The sequence below is a fragment of the Eschrichtius robustus genome, chromosome 10, assembly GCF_028021215.1.
Source record: "Eschrichtius robustus isolate mEscRob2 chromosome 10, mEscRob2.pri, whole genome shotgun sequence".
NCBI classification, from domain to species: domain Eukaryota; kingdom Metazoa; phylum Chordata; class Mammalia; order Artiodactyla; family Eschrichtiidae; genus Eschrichtius; species Eschrichtius robustus.
Genome location: NC_090833.1, coordinates 262,100 through 279,801, shown reverse-complemented (window position 1 = coordinate 279,801; position 17,702 = coordinate 262,100). Strand labels below are relative to the sequence as shown.

At 54.2% G+C, this 17,702-nt stretch overlaps 1 protein-coding gene across 5 annotated transcripts in view; it reads left to right on the top strand.

Annotated features, from left to right (window-relative positions):
* EHMT1 (euchromatic histone lysine methyltransferase 1) overlaps positions 1-17,702 on the top strand; it is a 153,142-nt gene that overhangs the window by 98,634 nt on the left and 36,806 nt on the right. For all 5 annotated transcript variants that reach the window (XM_068552302.1, XM_068552306.1, XM_068552307.1 and 2 more), the window contains exons 7-13: positions 1,862-1,939; positions 3,049-3,169; positions 6,075-6,206; positions 8,182-8,327; positions 15,090-15,233; positions 16,018-16,244; positions 17,453-17,626. In XM_068552302.1, the coding sequence (XP_068408403.1) occupies positions 1,862-1,939; positions 3,049-3,169; positions 6,075-6,206; positions 8,182-8,327; positions 15,090-15,233; positions 16,018-16,244; positions 17,453-17,626 (1,022 nt within the window). The remainder of the gene's footprint in view (positions 1-1,861; positions 1,940-3,048; positions 3,170-6,074; positions 6,207-8,181; positions 8,328-15,089; positions 15,234-16,017; positions 16,245-17,452; positions 17,627-17,702) is intronic.

Below are 17,702 nucleotides of genomic sequence, written 5' to 3'. Positions count from 1 at the left end.
ACGGTCTTGAGGCCGGTATATCAGTGTGGGTCCTTAGAAGGTAAGGATTCTTTGAACAACGAAACCACAATATCACACCTAAAAATTAGCTGTAAGTCTTTGACACCACCGCAGTGCTTAGCAATACATTTAACAAGAAATGTCTGTTACCTAGAGGGAGAAAGTAGTCAAACTTTACTGAACGAGGTTAAGAAAAAGAGTAAGTTCATGGAACGAGCCATTATGTGTCTGAATGAGAAGATCCGTTCTTCCGTCTCCCTTTCGCCACGTTATCCATGAATTCAGAACTGTTCTCATCAGAATTCCCACAGGATTCTCTGTGGGACCAGCTGACACCTGGGAGTCGTTCACGGCGAGAACGGGCTGGGGGGCGGGGGAGAGGTTAGCAGGACAGTTACGGCGGGGGTTCAAGCGGGGATTCGTGCAGGCACGGGGGAGCCATGAGAGAGCGGAGCAGGGCGGCCACAGTGCACCTGTCTGTCTGCAGAGATACAGTTCGTTCTAAGGGTTGGGTTTTCAGTTTGCTTGCAGGGGATCGTGAACTTTTCAATAAATGTTATTGGGAAAATTGGGGGCAAAGTGAAGGCCGACCCTTAGATCAAGGTGCACAACAAATGTACACTCCATTCTGGAATAGGTGGGGGTGATGGTTGCACAACTCTGAATACACTCAAGACCACTGAAGTGTGATGTGTACTTTAAAAGGGTGAATTTAAGGGTAGGTGAATTATAAATCAGCGACGCTGTTATTTAAAAAAGCAAATTCCAGAAGATTTAAAGTGTCAACACACAATATTTAACTGTGGGAAAAAGTGTTGGAAACCGTTTTTCTAATCTCAAATGAAGGCCTTCTGTTGTAAGACACAAACCTAGAAGCCACGAAGGGAGGGACTGAGAGGTTCGACTTGTCCAGATTAAAACCCCAGAAGTTTTACTTTAAAAAGAAATAGCAGAAGCAGAGCCTGTAGAGCTTGATAGGAGAATGTTTATAACATACTTAACAGACAATGTGTGTGTGTAGTTTCCTGTGTGTGTGTGTAGCTTCCACAGTTACTAAGAAAGCAAGGACCCAGTGGAAATACGGGCTGGGGCTGTGGTCACGCAGTACGCAGCGGGAGAAACGGAGGAGCACGCGTGGGAGACACTCGAGGCGGTGCAGCCCCTCAGAGGACCTGGGGGTGCCCTGTGGGCGCCCCACACCCGGAGTGTCCTGCACGGGTGGGAGCACGTGTCTGCTGTTTGTCCGGAGGGTCTTACCCTTCCTGTGAGACTGTGAGGGTGCGGTCACCGCGTGGCCCCTCGAGGAGCCACAGCCGGGTGCGCGGGGAAGGGTGGAGGGGACGCGCGGCTCCCGTGTAGGTAGAGAAGGTGAACCCAGGTGCCTCTGCTGTTCTGTTACGGAAAGATCCCACGGCGTACTTTTCATTAGAAGAAAGTAAGACGCAGAAGCGTGCTGGGTGCTCTGCCCCTGCAGGCAAACACTCCCGTGCTCGCCCGCGGGTGCCCAGCATTGGCAGCAGGTCGAGGCCCTGGGGGTGGGCGGGCTCGCGGGTGGGGGTGGGGGGTAGGTTTTGCGTTTTATATTAGTTTGTGGCCTCTGAAAACCTTTTTGCGGTGAGTGCAGTCTCTCACGCGCCCTGATCTGCATATGTTTGGCGCCCTCGCCCATGCCAGGGGGCCGCCCTCCGAGTCACGTCGGATCGGTGGTCCAGGTCAGCGCGGGAGCCTGGCATGGGGGCAGCCCTTCCGGGCCGGGCTCTCGGGGAGCTGGGACACCTCCAAGGTGTGTCGGGTCAGATCGCCTGCCGCCAACGGCTCTCATTGGTTTGTTTTCTTTTTGGCACCCGGCGCGGCTGCTCAGATGGAGGGCGAATCTGAAGAGGAGCAGGAGTCGGCCGGCACCGGGGAGGAGGAGGAGGACGGAGACGAGTCCGATCTGGTAACCTGTGCGCGGGTGACGTGGGGCTCCTGGCAGAGGAGCCACGTGGGAGCCGCAGAGAAAGCGGCCTGAGAGAGCCAGGGAGGGGCCGCCGGGTGGACCGGGCGAGGGAAGATCGAGGCGTCCAAGGTGGAACCGCAGGCCCTCCGCGGGCTGGATGTGGCTCAGAGCTGAGGGGTGCGAGTGACACGACCTCACGGGGGCAGGGTCAGAGGGCGGGGCTGTGGGGGGAGGACGGAGCCTGGCGAGGCAGCGCAGGGAAGGGAGTCTCTGTGCGTGAGAAGGAGAAAGTGGCCACGTGGGTGGCGGAGATGAGCCCTGGGAGGGGCTGTTGTGTCTGGCGATAAACGTGTTTCTTTGAGGCCGTCGACTGAAGCGCAGGGGGCTGTGGTGCTGCTCTTGGCAGACTTTCTTCCCGGAGCTTTGCTCTGAAGGGGGCTCAGGGCACCTGGGCGTCTCAGGGGGCCCAGCACGAGGGCTCGGGCTCCAGGGCAACTGTTGGAAAGGCCAGTGAGCTGCCCTTAGTGTATCTTTTTATCTCGTGAACACACATTTCAAAATTTCTTTTTCTATCCATAGTTAACAGGGGTTGTGAGATCCTGGTGGTGGAGTCGTTAGAAAGGCTAGTGGTTCATGCTCTGCATCTGCTGTAACTCGTGGCAGTTAGATGCCCTTTCTGCGTCTAGATTTGAGACACACGTACTCACAGGAATCTCGAAATGTTGTAAATTAATGATAATTTATTTCCTTGTTCTCCATGTAATGGCTAATTTGGACATAGATTTGAAGCACATTGAGGCTTTGATTGTTCCTTTTCTCATGAGCGAGATGAATGGGTGCATGTAATTAAAAGGGGATTCTTTTACTGAACTTATTTAGTTACTGGTAGAACTTTTTCATTTATTCTTTTTTTGTGCCAGACTCAAGTAACTGAGCTTAGAGTGATATTTAGGGAAAAGCATGAGTGTCTTTAAGAATGTGAACTAGAAAAGTGTCTAAAAGTGAAATTAATCTTCTAGTTGGATTATCACGATACAGCAAGAAAACAGAACTTTTGCTTTCCGAGCGCCCATGCTTTGCTCTTTCTGTTCCTTTCCCTTGGTTCTCAGAGTTCTGAATCCAGCATCAAGAAGAAGTTTCTCAAGAGGAAAGGGAAGCCTGACAGCCCCTGGATCAAGCCAGCGAGGAAGAGGAGGCGGAGAAGTAAAAAGAAGCCCTGCTCCGTGCTAGGTAAACACGGAGCCACACGCAGGACCCCGGGCGGAAGCGGGCCGTGGGGGGCTTGGGGCTGGGGTTCTGTGTAGGACTTCATTTGAACGGAAGACTCCACTGTTTAAAAAAAATAAAAACATCAGAAACAGCTTTATTAGAGACCCTCGGGTGATGCCAGGGGGTCTCCTTCCAGCAGGCCCCCGTGGTATGGCCGCACACTGACTGCCCCCACCTTCCCTGTGTCCCGCCCTCATTGTCCTGTGCGGGCCGGGCCCTGGCCCTCACGGTGGCTCTCAGCCCTTTGCTCAGGTTCCCTTGATCTGGAGGTAGCCTTGTTAAAGGGACAGCTGGGAAGGGCATGACGTCAAAGTTAGTGGCCCAGGGGCCCGCCCCGTCTTTGCAGCTTTGCCATGGAGGACTTGGCGTAGCATGAAGTGTGTGTTGCTGAGGTGTTCGGTCGGTGAGCCTCACCACGTGCGTGTGACAGGAGACCCCTGCCACCCTCGCTGCGCGATGGAGACCTTCCCTCTGCAGCCAGCCCTCCCCCGGCCCGGGCACCTCTGCTCCACGTCGCCTCCGCAGATGGGTTAGCGCTGTGGAGAACGTTTATGGGTGGATCCTTCTCTCTGGCTTCTCCGCGAGTAACTGAGGGTCATCCGTGTTGTTGTTGGCGGGAGGTGTTCCACGCGCAGCTGTCTGTGGTTTGTTTATCCCTCACCTGTTGGACACTTGGTCTCTTTCCAGTTTTTGGCCCTTACAGATAAACTGCTGCGGAGTTTGTGTACACGTGTTTCTAGAGCAAATGCTCCGTTTATCTGGGGTAAACGTTTAGGAGTGGAGAGTGGCTGGGTCATGCTGTGTGTCTCACTTCGTAGTGCTGCCAGCTGTTTCCCGAAGTGCTTGTCCTGCTCTGCGTTCCCGCAGCAGCACGGGAGGGTCCAGCCCCACACTGGCCCCCGCAGCGCTTGCGCGGTCAGTCTCTGATTCCAGCGCTGCTGGGTGGTGTGTGGTGCTGCCTCATTGCGGTTACCGAACAAAGAGCGAGGTTGCACATCTCAGCGTTTATCTTCTCGTAATGCGTTTATACCTTTTGCTTACTTTAAAATCCGAGCGTGTATCTTCTCACTGAGTTGTGACTTCTTTCAGTGTTCTGGATACAAGTCTTTTGTGAGATAGATGTTTTGCCAAGTATGTGCACCTACTAAAAGTTTTAAAAAATGTTTGTTGAAGTCTAATTTATGGATTGTTTTCTTTTAAAATTCATGCTTTTCGTGATCTCAGAAATCTTCAACTTAACCGACCCACGACACAAAGATTTTGTCCCATGTTTTCTTCTTGAAGCTTTATAGTTAGCCCGTACATGTGGGTCTCTGATCCACTTTGAGTGTGTGTGAGTGTGTGTGTGTGTTGTCGGGCAGCTCACTTTTTTGCCTGTGCATTTCCAGCTGTTCCAGCGCCATTGGTTGCATTGACTTTTCTTTCTTCACTTAACCTTTTGAACCTTTGTTGACAGTCACCGTATGGCTGTTTCTAGACTTTCTAGTCTGTTTTATTGATTGATTTTTCTCTATACCAGCACCACAAAGCTGCAGGACTTCTTTCTGTCTTGCACAGTTATTTTAGCGTTCTTCTAGATTCCCCTGATAGAGAAGCAGGTTTACAGAGCTGCCCCTGAAGTGCAGAGGGCTGCTGGAGGCCCGTGTGTGACAGTCAGTATCAGACTGGAGTCAGGTGGCCGGTGGGGTTTGTTGACCCACCAGGCCCACGTGTGCGTCCCGTGCACCTCCTCTCCTTCACTCGCGTTTCCTTGTCTCTCAACCAGGAATCATCAGCCAAGATCAGAATGCCCCATGTGGTTTCTGCTGTCGGCTGACAAAAGCCTTTGTAGATCCAAGACTAAAAGTTGTTTCGGGTAGAGGCTTCATCTTCACCATCTTGTGTGTAATGTGTAGAATGCCTGCCTAAATAAATATTTAAACGGGAGTTTGAATTTTATTTCCTCCTGTAAAGTGTTTAAAATCGCACAAAGGCTACTCAGTTCCTCAGGTTGGTGATGATTTCTTGCTGGTGGTTGGCTCCTTCCTGCCTGAGATCTAGGTTCAGACTGTGGCCTGAATTCAGAGTCTTTGGGCACCAAACCTCTCTGTGTTACGGCTCGTTCATTTCCCATCATTGAAATAATGTCGATGACAGATATTTAAAACTTGGCTCTGAACTATGGGCATTTGCCCTTTGCCGGTGGTGTTATTATCCTGTGTCAATGCACATTTTCACAGGCTTCTCAGTGAAGTGCCCTTAGAATGGCAGTTACCCGGCTGGGCCTCCTGGGACTTGTGGACAGGAGCCCCCTCCCTTGACGGGCCCCTCACTTACACACATTCCTCTCCTTGGCGTGTTCAGATTGTGTTGCCCTTTGGTGGGTGGTGTGCTTCGTAAACCCCCTTCTCACAGGAGGACGCTCCCTGCGGCCCTGCAGCCTTTCCTTGTGGATCCTGCAGCCCAGGTGTCTGAGGCTGGGCCGGTTCCACAGCGACGCTAAACGTCTGGGGCTTCTTTAGCTGCTGTACATCAGCTGGTCTTTCAAAGCTGCCATTCAGATTTTACTCTTATATTTTTAAAGTAATATTCACAGAACGTATGTGCACAACGTTTTTATGTGTCCTTGATTATTTGATCAGCTTTTATCTAGCTGGTGTGTTTGTAGAGAAAGATGTTTCCACATGCCCACACCTTTGCTTTCCTCGACACGGCTGCCCTCTCCCCAGGGAGGTCGTGCGGAAATGGGAACCAGCAGAAGTGCGGGATGGGGGCCCGGATGCTATGTGTGTTTGTTGTCTGAGTGGCTCGCGAGTGTCCCGTGGCGCCTCCCGTGGGTCGCGAGGCCCCGGCGCACCGTGTTTGACGTGTGTGCCTTTGAACGCAGGTTCCGAAGCGTACGCATCGTCTTCAGGAAGCGCAGAGCACATGGCACCCAGCGACGGCACGGGGTACATGGAGGTTTCGCTGGACTCCCTGGATCTCCGAGTCAAGGGCACGCTGGCCTCTGACGCAGAAGGTGAGCGTGTGCGTGGCCAGGGCCAGCCGGCGGGGGTGGGGGAGGGAGTGTGTGGTGCCGAGTGGGCAGGGCGCGGGGCCAGTGTGCTGCCCCGTGGCGCTCTAGTGAGGCGGCCCCAGGGGTCGGGTGCAGTTGCCCACCAAGGTCAGGAGTCCTGCGAGCCATGCGTGTTTATATGGGGCTCCCAGTGGGAGGTGACCCTCTGCCCTGGCTGCATGCACGTGGCGTCGTTCTGCACAACGTGGCTTTTTTATGATCCCTGATTCCAACAATGTTGGTGGAAGTGTGTCTTCTCGTCCGTGTTGAGCTGGCGGTGCCCCATGGTGGCATATCTGGAGCCGGGCCTTGAAGTCCCTGGCACTGCAGCTCCGGGGGTCCTTGGCTCTGGGGCTGGGGCCACACACTCCTCGCTGTCTGAAAATCTTTACCAGTGGAAATTAATTAATAGCTGTTTGGCTCTTTTGAAAAATTTCTTTCAAATGAAACATGGGGAAAATGTAAAATCCTTGTTACTTACACCCCATGGATTTTGCTGCTGTCGGGGTTTAACCAATCATTCTTTAAAGGACAAATAACCAGCTGTTAGCGTTTTGAACACTAGAAGACTTTTGGTTTACTTGTTTAGTTTAGGAAATCACATCTTTAGCTTAAGAAGAAAATCGTAGGCTTGTCTGTCAGAGAAGTAGCCGCTCTTCTTGCTGCACACAGAGCAGAAAGAAACCCCTCTCCAGTCATCACCTCATGCCTTCCTTCCCGATGAAGTGACATCTGTGTTTACTGTTTCTAAACCTGCTCTTAGCTTTGTCTCAGGAAGGTGCCGACTTGGACGCCAGCAGGAAGTAGTGCTCGTTTTACCACATTGCCTGGGGTCAGAGGTGAGAGGGCAGCACAGCGGGGGGCGCCTGCTGCCCCTGTCTGTTGTCTGAGCTGAGCCCTGGAGGGTGAGGCAGGTGGCCTCTGCCTTTAATGTGTATGTTCAGCTTCTGGTAAAAGTAAGGGCCACGCTGGCGGGAGCCCCTTGGAGGAGGAGGAGAGGCTGCGGGGCGCCATATAAGTTGCTTCCCTGAGGGTGTTCCCTGGATTGACAGCCACCATTGGAGGGACCTGTGGATGTGTCCAGTCACGCAGGGCCTGGGGTGTCAGCACTTTGGAGGGACGAGTCAGGTCCCCCAGTTTTGTGTGCATTTAGTGCTAGGGTTCCAGACCCTCTAGGGGGGCAGCTGTGGGGCCTGAGGCTGGGCAGGAGGGCAGGGGGCCTGGGGCTCCTCGGAGAAGGGCCATGTGACCTGGATGGGTGCGGAGGGTGGGGACGGGTCCTGGTTCATGGGGGTCCAGGCGAGCCGGCCTGCCATGTCTGTGGGGACCCCCGCTTACCCTACACCCCTACTTCATTGCACAAGAAGGAACATGAAACGCACCTTCCTTTGGAAGCCGTGGCTGGGTCGAGGGGTCTTTCTGGCCACCGGCCTCTGTCCCCACTGCAAGCCGGCCTAGCTGCGGGCTGCCTTCGTCCCGGTGGTGCCCGCCTTGCCCTGCCTGTAAGTCGGGTCAGGCGGTGATGTGCTGCGCCCAACACTTTCTTCGTGATCCTAGTTTTCTTCTTTGTGTTCCCCAATCCTTTCCTCCTTCCGCCTAATAAGCAGGCTCTTTGCGCTGTTGTAGTGGGTGAGGAACGTTCTAGATGATCAGTAGACAAGCTGCCTCCAAACTCTTTCAGGTTGAACCGAACGTTCGTCTCGTGGGTGCAATTCTAAAACCAAGTGACAAAGACAAGCGCTTTCTGGCTGGGAAGCATGTGGGAAGCGAAGTCCTGGGCGGTCTGGCTCCTGGACCTTGGCTCCCGGGCGGCTGCCCGCGGGCGTGTCTGCAGGGACCGTGTTCGCGCTTTCTGGCCCTGCGGAGGTGGGGCGGGCGGGCCCGAGTGTAGCAAAGCTGTCTGGGCCGTGGCGGCGACACGCATTGTGTGTGACCGCAGGGCTGGCCAACGGTCCCGACGTAGGCGAGACGGACGGCCTTCAGGAGGTGCCCCTCTGCAGCTGCCGGATGGAGACCCCGAAAAGCCGAGAGATCACCACCCTGGCCAACAACCAGTGCATGGCCACGGAGAGCGCGGACCACCAGGTGAGCGGGTTCGCGTTCCTGTGCGAGGGGGGCCCCGCCCGGCGGCGCCGGCGCTGCTCAGGAGGACGGTGCTGGGCGCGCGGCCAGGCGGGAGTGGTGGTTGGGAGCCGACACGGCCGGCCGCGGGCGCTGCTCCGCTGAGGTCACGCTTTCCCAAAGGCGTTTCTACTTCGCTGTGAACTCGGACGTGGACGGGTGAGAGGCAGAGCTGCACCTGAGGTTGCTCGCAGCCTCTGCACGGGCCCCGTCACCTTCTTTAGAAGAACTGTCCGTGATGAAAGCGTTGCAGTTGACCTTCTGAACCTGCTGCTCGGCGTCCGAGCCGCCAGCACTTGGGTCTGTCCCGCTCCGCTCGCTGGGCTTTGAGCCAGCGTTTAGCACCTGTCTCCTGTAACAGAAGTAACAGTAGTTCCCATTATCACGTGACGCCTAGCTGGTGGTCAGACGTCTGTGTTCTCTGCTCTGGCTGAATCCAGGTGGGTTCCGCCCACCCTCCTGCGCCCCGCCACTGGCCCGGGGCCGGTCATTCCCATTAGTCCCCGAATCTTAGGACTGGAGGTCGGAGTTCGTCCAGGTGCTGAGATTGTCCCTGCGTTCCGGCCGGCCTTGGTGGGGTCACTGTGAGGTCGAGTTCCTGCCCTCGGTCCGTCGTCCGGTGAGAGGTTGCAGGGTGGCGGCTCCACGGTTCTCTTTTTTTTTTTTTTTAAATTTTATTTTTTTTTATTGTTTTTGGCTGCGTTGGGTCTTTGTTGCTGCGCGCAGGCTTTCTCTGGTTGCGACGAGCGGGGGCTACTCTTCATTGCGGTGCGCAGGCTTCTCATTGCGGTGGCTCCTCTTGTTGCAGAGCACAGGCTCTAGGCGCACGGGCTTCAGTAGTTGTGGCACGCGGGCTCCGTAGTTGTGGCTCGCGGGCTCTAGAGCGCAGGCTCAGTAGTCGTGGCACACGGGCTTAGTTGCTCCATGGCATGTGGGATCTTCCCGGACCAGGGCTCGAACCCTTGTCCCCTGCATTGGCAGGCGGATTCTTAACCACTGCGCCACCAGGGAAGCCCTCCACGGTTCTCTTGTTCCTCCTGCAGTGACAATCTGGTGTCTCTGGAACAGAGCTTCCTCACCTGCTGGGGCTGTTTGTGCCCCTGAGACATGCTTCATCCTGGGTTCGCAGCACAACTAGTGACTTCGTGGTCTCTTTTGCTGCTCCTTCCGAGTAATGAGTTGGTGCCTTGACGCCTTCCGGTGCCCCTCCCCCCGCTCCCCAAAGTTCATCTTAGGAACTCACAGTCTTTTCTCTTTTCAACCTGTTACATATAAAATTTTTTGTTGTACAATGAAATATAAATCCAGAAAACAATACAAGACAAATGTCTGGCCTAATGAGTCTGTCTAGGGTGGGCACTCTGGTAACCATTTCCCAGGGTCAGGAAGTAGGATTGGCCCCAAATAGCTGCCACCCGGCTTCCGTGTTTTCTAAATGGTTTTGCCAGCCATACCGGTGTCCCTAGACGCTGTCGCCCGTTTGTCCTTTCTCTTCCTTTCCCTTTATGTGTGGAGCAGCCGGGCCGTTTGACCCCGTGGTCTGAGCAGTGGCTCCCATGCTCACGGAGCCTCCAGCGCCTCTGTCTGCAGTTTATACAGAGGTGGACCCGGCTCAGCTGAGGGGAGTTTAGTCCAAGGTAAAGGCTCGTGATATCTGGTTGCCTCTCTTTTTCTGATGTTGGCAGCTGTTGAGTCTTCATGCCTGTATTTATTAATTCATCAGAGGTTCCAAAACGGTGATGTTGTGTCGCTTACTGCTCATTTGTTAGCTGGATGGTTTCATAAAGAGCCTTGTCATCTCGTCTGCTCTTTTGTTACCCAGCAGAACATCTCAGAGGAAGGACCGCACTGGTGCTTGAGCCTTTCTCTTTATTTCCTAGTTGTTCAGGTAATGAATTTGTTCTCTGTCATCTTCTGAGGTTGGCCAGTTCTTACTTTTAAAATATCTTTATGGGGGCTTCCCTGGTGGCACAGTGGTTAAGAATCTGCCTGCCGATGCAGGGGACACGGGTTCGAGCCCTGGTCTGGGAAGATCCCACATGCCGCAGAGCGGCTAGGCCCATGAGCCACGACTACTGAGCCTGCGTGTCTGGAGCCTGTGCTCCGCAATGGGAAAGGCCGCGACAGTGAGAGGCCCGTGCACCGCAATGAAGAGTGGCCCCCGCTCGCCGGAACTGGAGAAAGCCCTCGCACAGAAACGAAGACCCAACACACCCAAAAATAAATAAATAAATAAATTCATAAAATATCATTATGAACTCGTGTGTTTAAACAGATTTGACGGGTTCTAATCTTTCTGTCGTTGTTATTATTACTGTTAATATTATTACTTTTTAATTTTTATTTATTTATTATTATTTATTTTTGGCTGTGTTGGGTCTTTGTTTCTGTGCGAGGGCTTTCTCTAGTTGCGGCAAGCGGGGGCCACTCCTCATCGCGGTGCCTGGGCCTCTCACTGTCGCGGCCTCTCTCATTGCGGAGCACAGGCTCCAGATGCGCAGGCTCAGTAGTTGTGGCGCACGGGCCTAGTTGCTCCGCGGCATGTGGGATCCTCCCAGGCCAGGGCTCGAACCCGCGTCCCCTGCACTGGCAGGCAGATTCTCAACCACTGTGCCACCAGGGAAGCCCTATTATTATTATTGAAGCTTCACCCTCCCCACCCCTTGGCCTGCAGGACCCTCTTCATATTGGACTCTTTTAGGGGATATGCAGGGTCAAACTATTTTTGTAACGATACTAAAAAGTTAAGTGCCTTCTCACTTACTCTTTCACAGAGTGTACAGTGGCATTTTGTACGTTTACAAGACCTATGTAACTCAGGGAATGAGTGATTTTCATGGTGTTACAAAATCATTCACAGTGCAAGACACATGGATGGATTTTAGTGTAACGGTACTAAACTTGTGGACAGTGGATTGAGATTTTTACATTGCAGCAAATCTTTTTGAGAAACTACCCCTTGTAGAGTTTTGCTGTGGTGTCAGAGAAGAATGTCCACATTTGTCTGCTCTGAATGCAGAAGCAGATATGAGGTTCATCTGTCTTATTAAACCAGATATTAAAGAGTTTTGTGAACAATATAAAACAATGACATTTCTCATTAACTTTTTTAAAAGTAATTTTTTAATTAAAATACATTCTTTACATGATGGGTTTATTGCTATTTTAAAATAAATTAATATTTTAAAATTTCCTTTCTTAATTTCTGACATGGTAAATATTAATAGACGTACCCCATTTGGACAAAAGCTCTTTGGGACCTTTGGTAACTTCTAAGAGTATAAAAGAACACTGAACCCGGAGCTTTTGAGAACCACTGTTCTCGATGTTCTTTTCTTCATTTCTCTTGTCCCTGTCCTGCTCACTTTCAGCTCAGCTTTGTCCTGGTGTCCTCGTGCCCCGAACTAGAAGGGGTCCAGGCAGGTTGGGTTTGAGGGTTCCTGGCGGCTGGCCCGCACTGGCCCCAGGTCTTAGGCAGCCCCAGACTTGCTGGGATTGGGCAGGGTCTCTCCCAGGTCGCCTGCTCTTCTCAGCCCCGGGGAGGACCTTTTGGTACCTTGGTTCCCCCCTGTCCTTGGGTCCACGAGACACTGCCTCGCTGTGTCCCTCTTCCCCCATCCTCCCCCCTCCTCCTGCCCAGGCACCAGTGTCTAGCAGGCCCACCCTTACCCATTTGCATCCTGTGGCCTTTGGTTTTCATTTAAATGTCGTCTCTGGGTTTTGGTTTTGCTGTCTAGTTGCTCTGTTTTCTGTGGGATTCCAGGAAATTCTTAAGCTGCTGCTGTTTTGCCAAAAATATTTTTTCTCTTGCGATGCTCAGGTTGCCTCGGCCTTAGCTGGCAGCAGCCCCTCAGAGCTAATAGCTCCTTCGTCCTGTGTCTCCTTCCCATCAGCTTTATTGAGGCATAATTCACACACTCGAGGTCACCTTTCTGAGTGTGTGTCTCTGAGTCACATGAGTGACATGAGTGACTCAGATCACACGAGTGACACGTGTGACAGATGCACACGATCGTGCGACCAACACGCTCCTCTGATTTCTGTGCGAGGGAGGGGTGTTGACTCTTCAGCTCGGGCCGTTTTTGCGTGACTCCTGTCTTCTTGGGGGTCGACTGTGTCCTTGGGGATTCGGGGTGTCTGGTGCTGACACAGGACGCCCCCCACCGCCGCCGGACCTGTGCTGCCTGTACGTTTGGAGGTCTCTTTAGACAGCGTGTCCTGCACAGGGCCTGATAGTCTCCGTCTTCCCAGTGGTGTGTTTGCGTCATCCCCATTGCACTTACCAGGGTAGCTGGGTTACAGTCTGACATCTTAATAGTGCTAAGAGTTATGCCATCTGTTCTTCCTTTTTCTTCATTTTCTGCCTCTTGGATTGAATTCGCCCCGCCCCTCGCTGCGCTGGGTCTTTGTTGTGGCATGCGGGATCTTTTGTTGTGGCGCGCGGGCTGCTCTCTAGTTGTGGCTCACAGGCTCCGGAGCGCGTGGGCTTAGTTGCCCCGAGGCATGTGGGATCTTAGTTCCCTGGACAGGGATCGAACTCGTGTCCCCTGCATTGGAAGGCAGATTCTTAACCACTGGACCACCGGGGAAGTCCCGGGTTGGAATTTTTTATGATTCCAATTTATTCTGCTGTTGGCTTTATTTTTTACGTATTTTCCTCACGTTTTCACCAGTTACTCTGGAGTTTCTAACATACATCCTTCGTTTATCACGGTCTTGCTTGAATTGATATCGTACCACTTAACATGTAATGTAAGACTCTTACATGCGTGGGCCCAAATCCTGTCTCCCATCTTTTGTCGTACGTTTCAGTTTCATATATGCTATTATTTTTGTACACGCTCATAATCTTTTAGACTGAGTAACCGTAATCGTCTCTTGTTTCCCTTTATTTAAACTGCATCCAGAGCGAATTCTCTTTTGTTTGTTCGAAAAAGTCCTTGTTTTGCTTCCAATTTTGAGAGAGACTTTGATGGGTACAGAATTCTGGGCACTTAGAGACGTCGGTCGGTGTTGCCGTCCGAAAGTCCCGAGGAGAGGCCGCGGCCCTCGTCGCTGTGGTCCTCTGCGCTGACCTCTGAGCCTGAAGTGTGGGGTTGTGCTGCTCTCTCTTGGTGTTTGTCCTCTTTAGGTTTCTCTGAGCTTCTTGGACTTGCACCTGGTGTCTCTGTTTTCCTAGAAAATCAGTTCCTGCCCAGCGGCTCTTTATTTTTTCTCTTTCCCAAACCAGTCACTCGACGCCGGCTCGTGGGATGTCGTCTCACAGCTGATGGGGGCTCCGCACTTGTGCTCTCTTCCCATTTTGGCGTCCGACGGTTTCTGTTGACCTTCCTCCTCGCTGAGTGTACTTGAGCCGGTCAGAGGCCTCCGCCTGTGTCTCCTGATGGCCTCGCGGGTCCTGGTGGTGGTGGTGGGGCGTCCTGGTGGCTGTTTGTTGCCCCCCACCCGCTGCTGGAGACCCTGAATGTCCGTGACGTGGGCTGCGGGTGGGTCTCAGGGTCCCTCCCCCCAAGCAACCCTTGGCCCCTTTTACTTTTCCTCCTGGGATTTTCTCCATGTTCTCAAATACCTGCTTTCTACCCTCCTTTCCTGACCTCTCCTTTGAGGTGTTGTCTGAAGGTTCTTACTGTGGGAGGGGTGCCCCCGCCCCCCGCACCGCGGTCTGCATCTGTCTGTCCCTCCCTCCGTCGGTCGAGGCGGGAGCCTCTTTGCTGCTTTCGTGGAAGCGTCCACAGCTGAGCCAGGGGTTTCCTCTCCTGAGCAACCTTTCCTTTTTCTCAGAGTTAGTAATTACCTCGTTTCTCATTGTTTTCTTTGTGCCTGTTACTGATTCCACCCCAAACTGATGGACTTGCTCACTTTGTAGGGTTTTCGGACACATCGGTCCCTCTCAGCGGGGGGCGCGTTGCCTCAGCAGCTCCTTGAGGGAGGTTCCTGGGGGGAAGGTCTGGGCCGATCCTCTCCTGTCGCCGCGGCTTCACGGGCGCAAGTTTCCTCTCATGTCCCGGTCACGTCCCCGTCTGCTTTGGGCCGTCCGCGTCTCGGGAGCCCCGGCCCCCGCTCTGGGTCCTCTCTGCGGAGCCTCCAGCCTTCTCACTTCTCCATTTTCCACATTTTTGACTTTTTGCTTTACTTTAGAAAATTCCCTCCGTCTCCCAGCGCTTCCATGGAAATTTCACTTCTCCCTCCTATCTGGTGCTGAGAGCTTGTTTTTGTGCCCTCCCTCGTGGCCTCCTGTCCCAGCCTCAGAGCCGCCTGGGCCCCTTTCCTGGGGGCATTGGCCCCGTCCCGCCCCCATCTCTGGGCTCCATGGAGTCTCTGAGAACGGGCTCCCTTGAGGAACAGGCGAGGAGGAAGCCGGGGCTGGGGGCGCGTCGCCCGCACCAGCGGCCAGGAGGCGAGGGTCACTGTTGGAAGGCGCCAGGGCGACAGCGGACGCGGGCGGGTCGCCTGAGTGCTGGTGGGTCCTGCGGATTCTCTGCCCTCCCCGCTGCTGGCCGTGCTCCCTGGCATGTGTCCTGTTCCCTTCGATGCCCCAGCCCCCAGCCCAGACTGTTCTCCTCACGCGGCCGCTGTGACCCCCTGGTCCGTGAACCGGCGGCACAGCCCCACATCACATCACGGAGGACCCGGCCGCCTTCCTGCTTTGATTTCCTGATCCCCACTCCCCCCCCGCCTCCCGCCCTGTGGCATGGCAGTGGCTGACCCGGTCTCGTCTGATTGCAGCTGGGCAGGTGCACGAACAGCGTGGTCAAGCACGAGCTGATGCGCCCGTCCAGCAAGGCGCCGCTCCTGGTGCTGTGTGAAGACCACCGGGGCCGGATGGTGAAGCACCAGTGCTGTCCCGGCTGCGGCTACTTCTGCACCGCCGTGAGTGCCCGGCCCCCTCTCTCCTGCCCTTGGCCTCCGGGGGCACCTGGGCCCCCGGCTCCCTTCCTGCTGCTCACGTGTCTACCTAGGCAGGGCCGCCTGGCCCTCTACTGCGTCCTGCTCGCCAGTGCCTCCGGGACCTTCTCCATCAGTGACTTCATCCACAGAGGCTCACGTGGCTCACGTGGCCCGCGCTTGGTCTCCGTGTGGCCCTTTGTGCTGCTGGGCCCAGAGCCTCTCCCCAGGGGCTTCTCCGGACATCACACCTGTGCGCCCTCCCCATCCTCATCGTCCTTTTCTGCTTCTGCTGGAAAGAGGTTCCCGGGGAGAGTGCCGCTCCGGCTGCTCCTCACCCCGGAGCCCTGGCCTGAGGTCGGGTCGCCTGAAGGGCCTGGTGTCGGGCGCTCTCTGCCAAGGGCTGTTGGCGGCACCTCCCTCCTCGGGCTTTTGCTTCTGGGAGTCTCTTCCCGGGTGTGTCTTCCGTGGGTCCGTCTTTGGACTTATGTGCAGCCCGTCCCCTGGTCAGAGCAGCTGGAGAGCGAGGCCTCGGGCTCCTCGGGGCGCGGGGATGGGGATTTTCTCTCCTTCAAATAGCATGTGCGTGGACATGCCTTGGGAGGGGCCCCGTGGACGCAGGGCATCATTTCTCCTCACCCGGAGAGGGGCTGGGAGCCCCCCGGGCTCTGGCTTCCTGCCCCCACACAGCGCTCAATTCTGGGCTTTGCTTGTTCTTTTGCGTATTAGCCCCAATTAAAAGAGTGATTCCTCGCCTTCCTGTTTTTAGGGTAATTTTATGGAATGTCAGCCCGAGAGCAGCATCTCTCACCGTTTCCACAAAGCCTGTGCCTCTCGCGTCAACAATGCCAGTTACTGCCCCCACTGTGGGGAGGAGACCGCCAAGGCCAAAGAGGTGACTGTCGCAAAAGCAGACACGACCTCCACCGTGACGCTGGCCCCCGGGCAGGAGAAGAGCTCCACGGTGGAGGGCAGGGCCGACACCACCACCGGCAGGTACGGTGTCCCCCGAGCCCTCAGAGTTCACCTGGCAATGCCCGTCTGTGATCGTTGCTCATGTCTTCCGACTTGCCAGACGTCTCCCAGCTGGCTCGCGCGCGCTGTGATTTCTGACGCGTGAGGCTGTGAGGCGTGCTGACTTTCGTTTGCTCGCTGCCACCGTGCACACGTCTCTTCTGCACTCAGTGTAGTTTGGTACATTTCTTTGCCTGTTTTTGAACCAGTATCACACCATCCTAACTGATGTGGTGTCACAGTATTTTCGGTCGAAGCACAGTACTCCCATAGGTAGCTGTTAGTATACACCTGAAACATCAGCCCCTGTACCCACGTGTACCTGTGCGCGCCTGTCCCTACCCATCTGTACCTGTGTGTAGTGTATGATATGAAACATTAGTGTCAGCTGCTGTAGTCTGCTGTTACTGCGTCATGTTTTGGAGGCCCTAGCTGAACACAGAAGAAACCGTCTTTAAAAGAGAAGGATTGATATTGGAAACATATAATTTTCTTCTCAAAAGTATTCAGTAGAAATAGCTGAAGAACTCATAAAGCTAAATGGAGTCAGTCAGCCAGAGGATCAGGTAAGAAAAGGTGTCAGAAGCCTTGTCCCCACCAGTGTGTCCAGCTAGAGGCCAGGGTGATGGAGAGAGAGCCTTTCAGAACAGCAACAAAACCCGTAACCTACCTAGGAAAAAGCAAGCGATATCACACTGATAAAAAAGGAAACTGTAAAACTTCACTGAAGGTCATTTAAGAGACTCGAATTGTAGACATTCAAAACTGAATATTGGAATGGTGTCGACTCCTTCGTATTATTCTGTATTAATTGTATTAATCTATAAATTTAATGATTTTTGAGTCAGAATTCCAAGGTGTCCCTTGCGTTGGGAGGGCAGTGGACTTTAGATTCAACCTGAAGTTCATTCGCTAAAGCATATTTGAACATTTGGCCAAAAGTCCTGGGAAAGCCGCCCTCACTTCTGAATGCCCTTTTTCTCTGGGATTTGATTCTGGGTCTGGGCTCTTCCCTCCAGGGGCTGAGCAGATAGATGGTCAGTGAACCTGAGGCCGTTTTCACGCTCAGAAGAGCAGCGCAGTTGGAGGGTCCGAGTGAATCATGTTTTGTGTTTTCATTGGTTTCCACAAGAAGGGAGAGTTCCACGTCTCTAAAACTCAGAATTCCACTTATTTCTTCCTCCCCGAAGCACTGCTGGACCCCCGCTCTCAGAGGATGACAAGCCGCAGAGCACAGCCCCCCAGGTGCCCGAGGCCTTCGACCCCATGGGGCCGGCCGGGCTGGGGAAGCCAGCGCCCGGCCTCTCCCAGGGACCCGGGAAGGAGACCCTGGAGAGCGCGCTCATCGCCCTGGACTCGGAGAAGTAAGGCCTGGCCCAGCCGCGCCCTGGCCTGGCACTCACTTCCTGCAGGCCCCTCCCTCCGGGTCCTCCTGCGCGA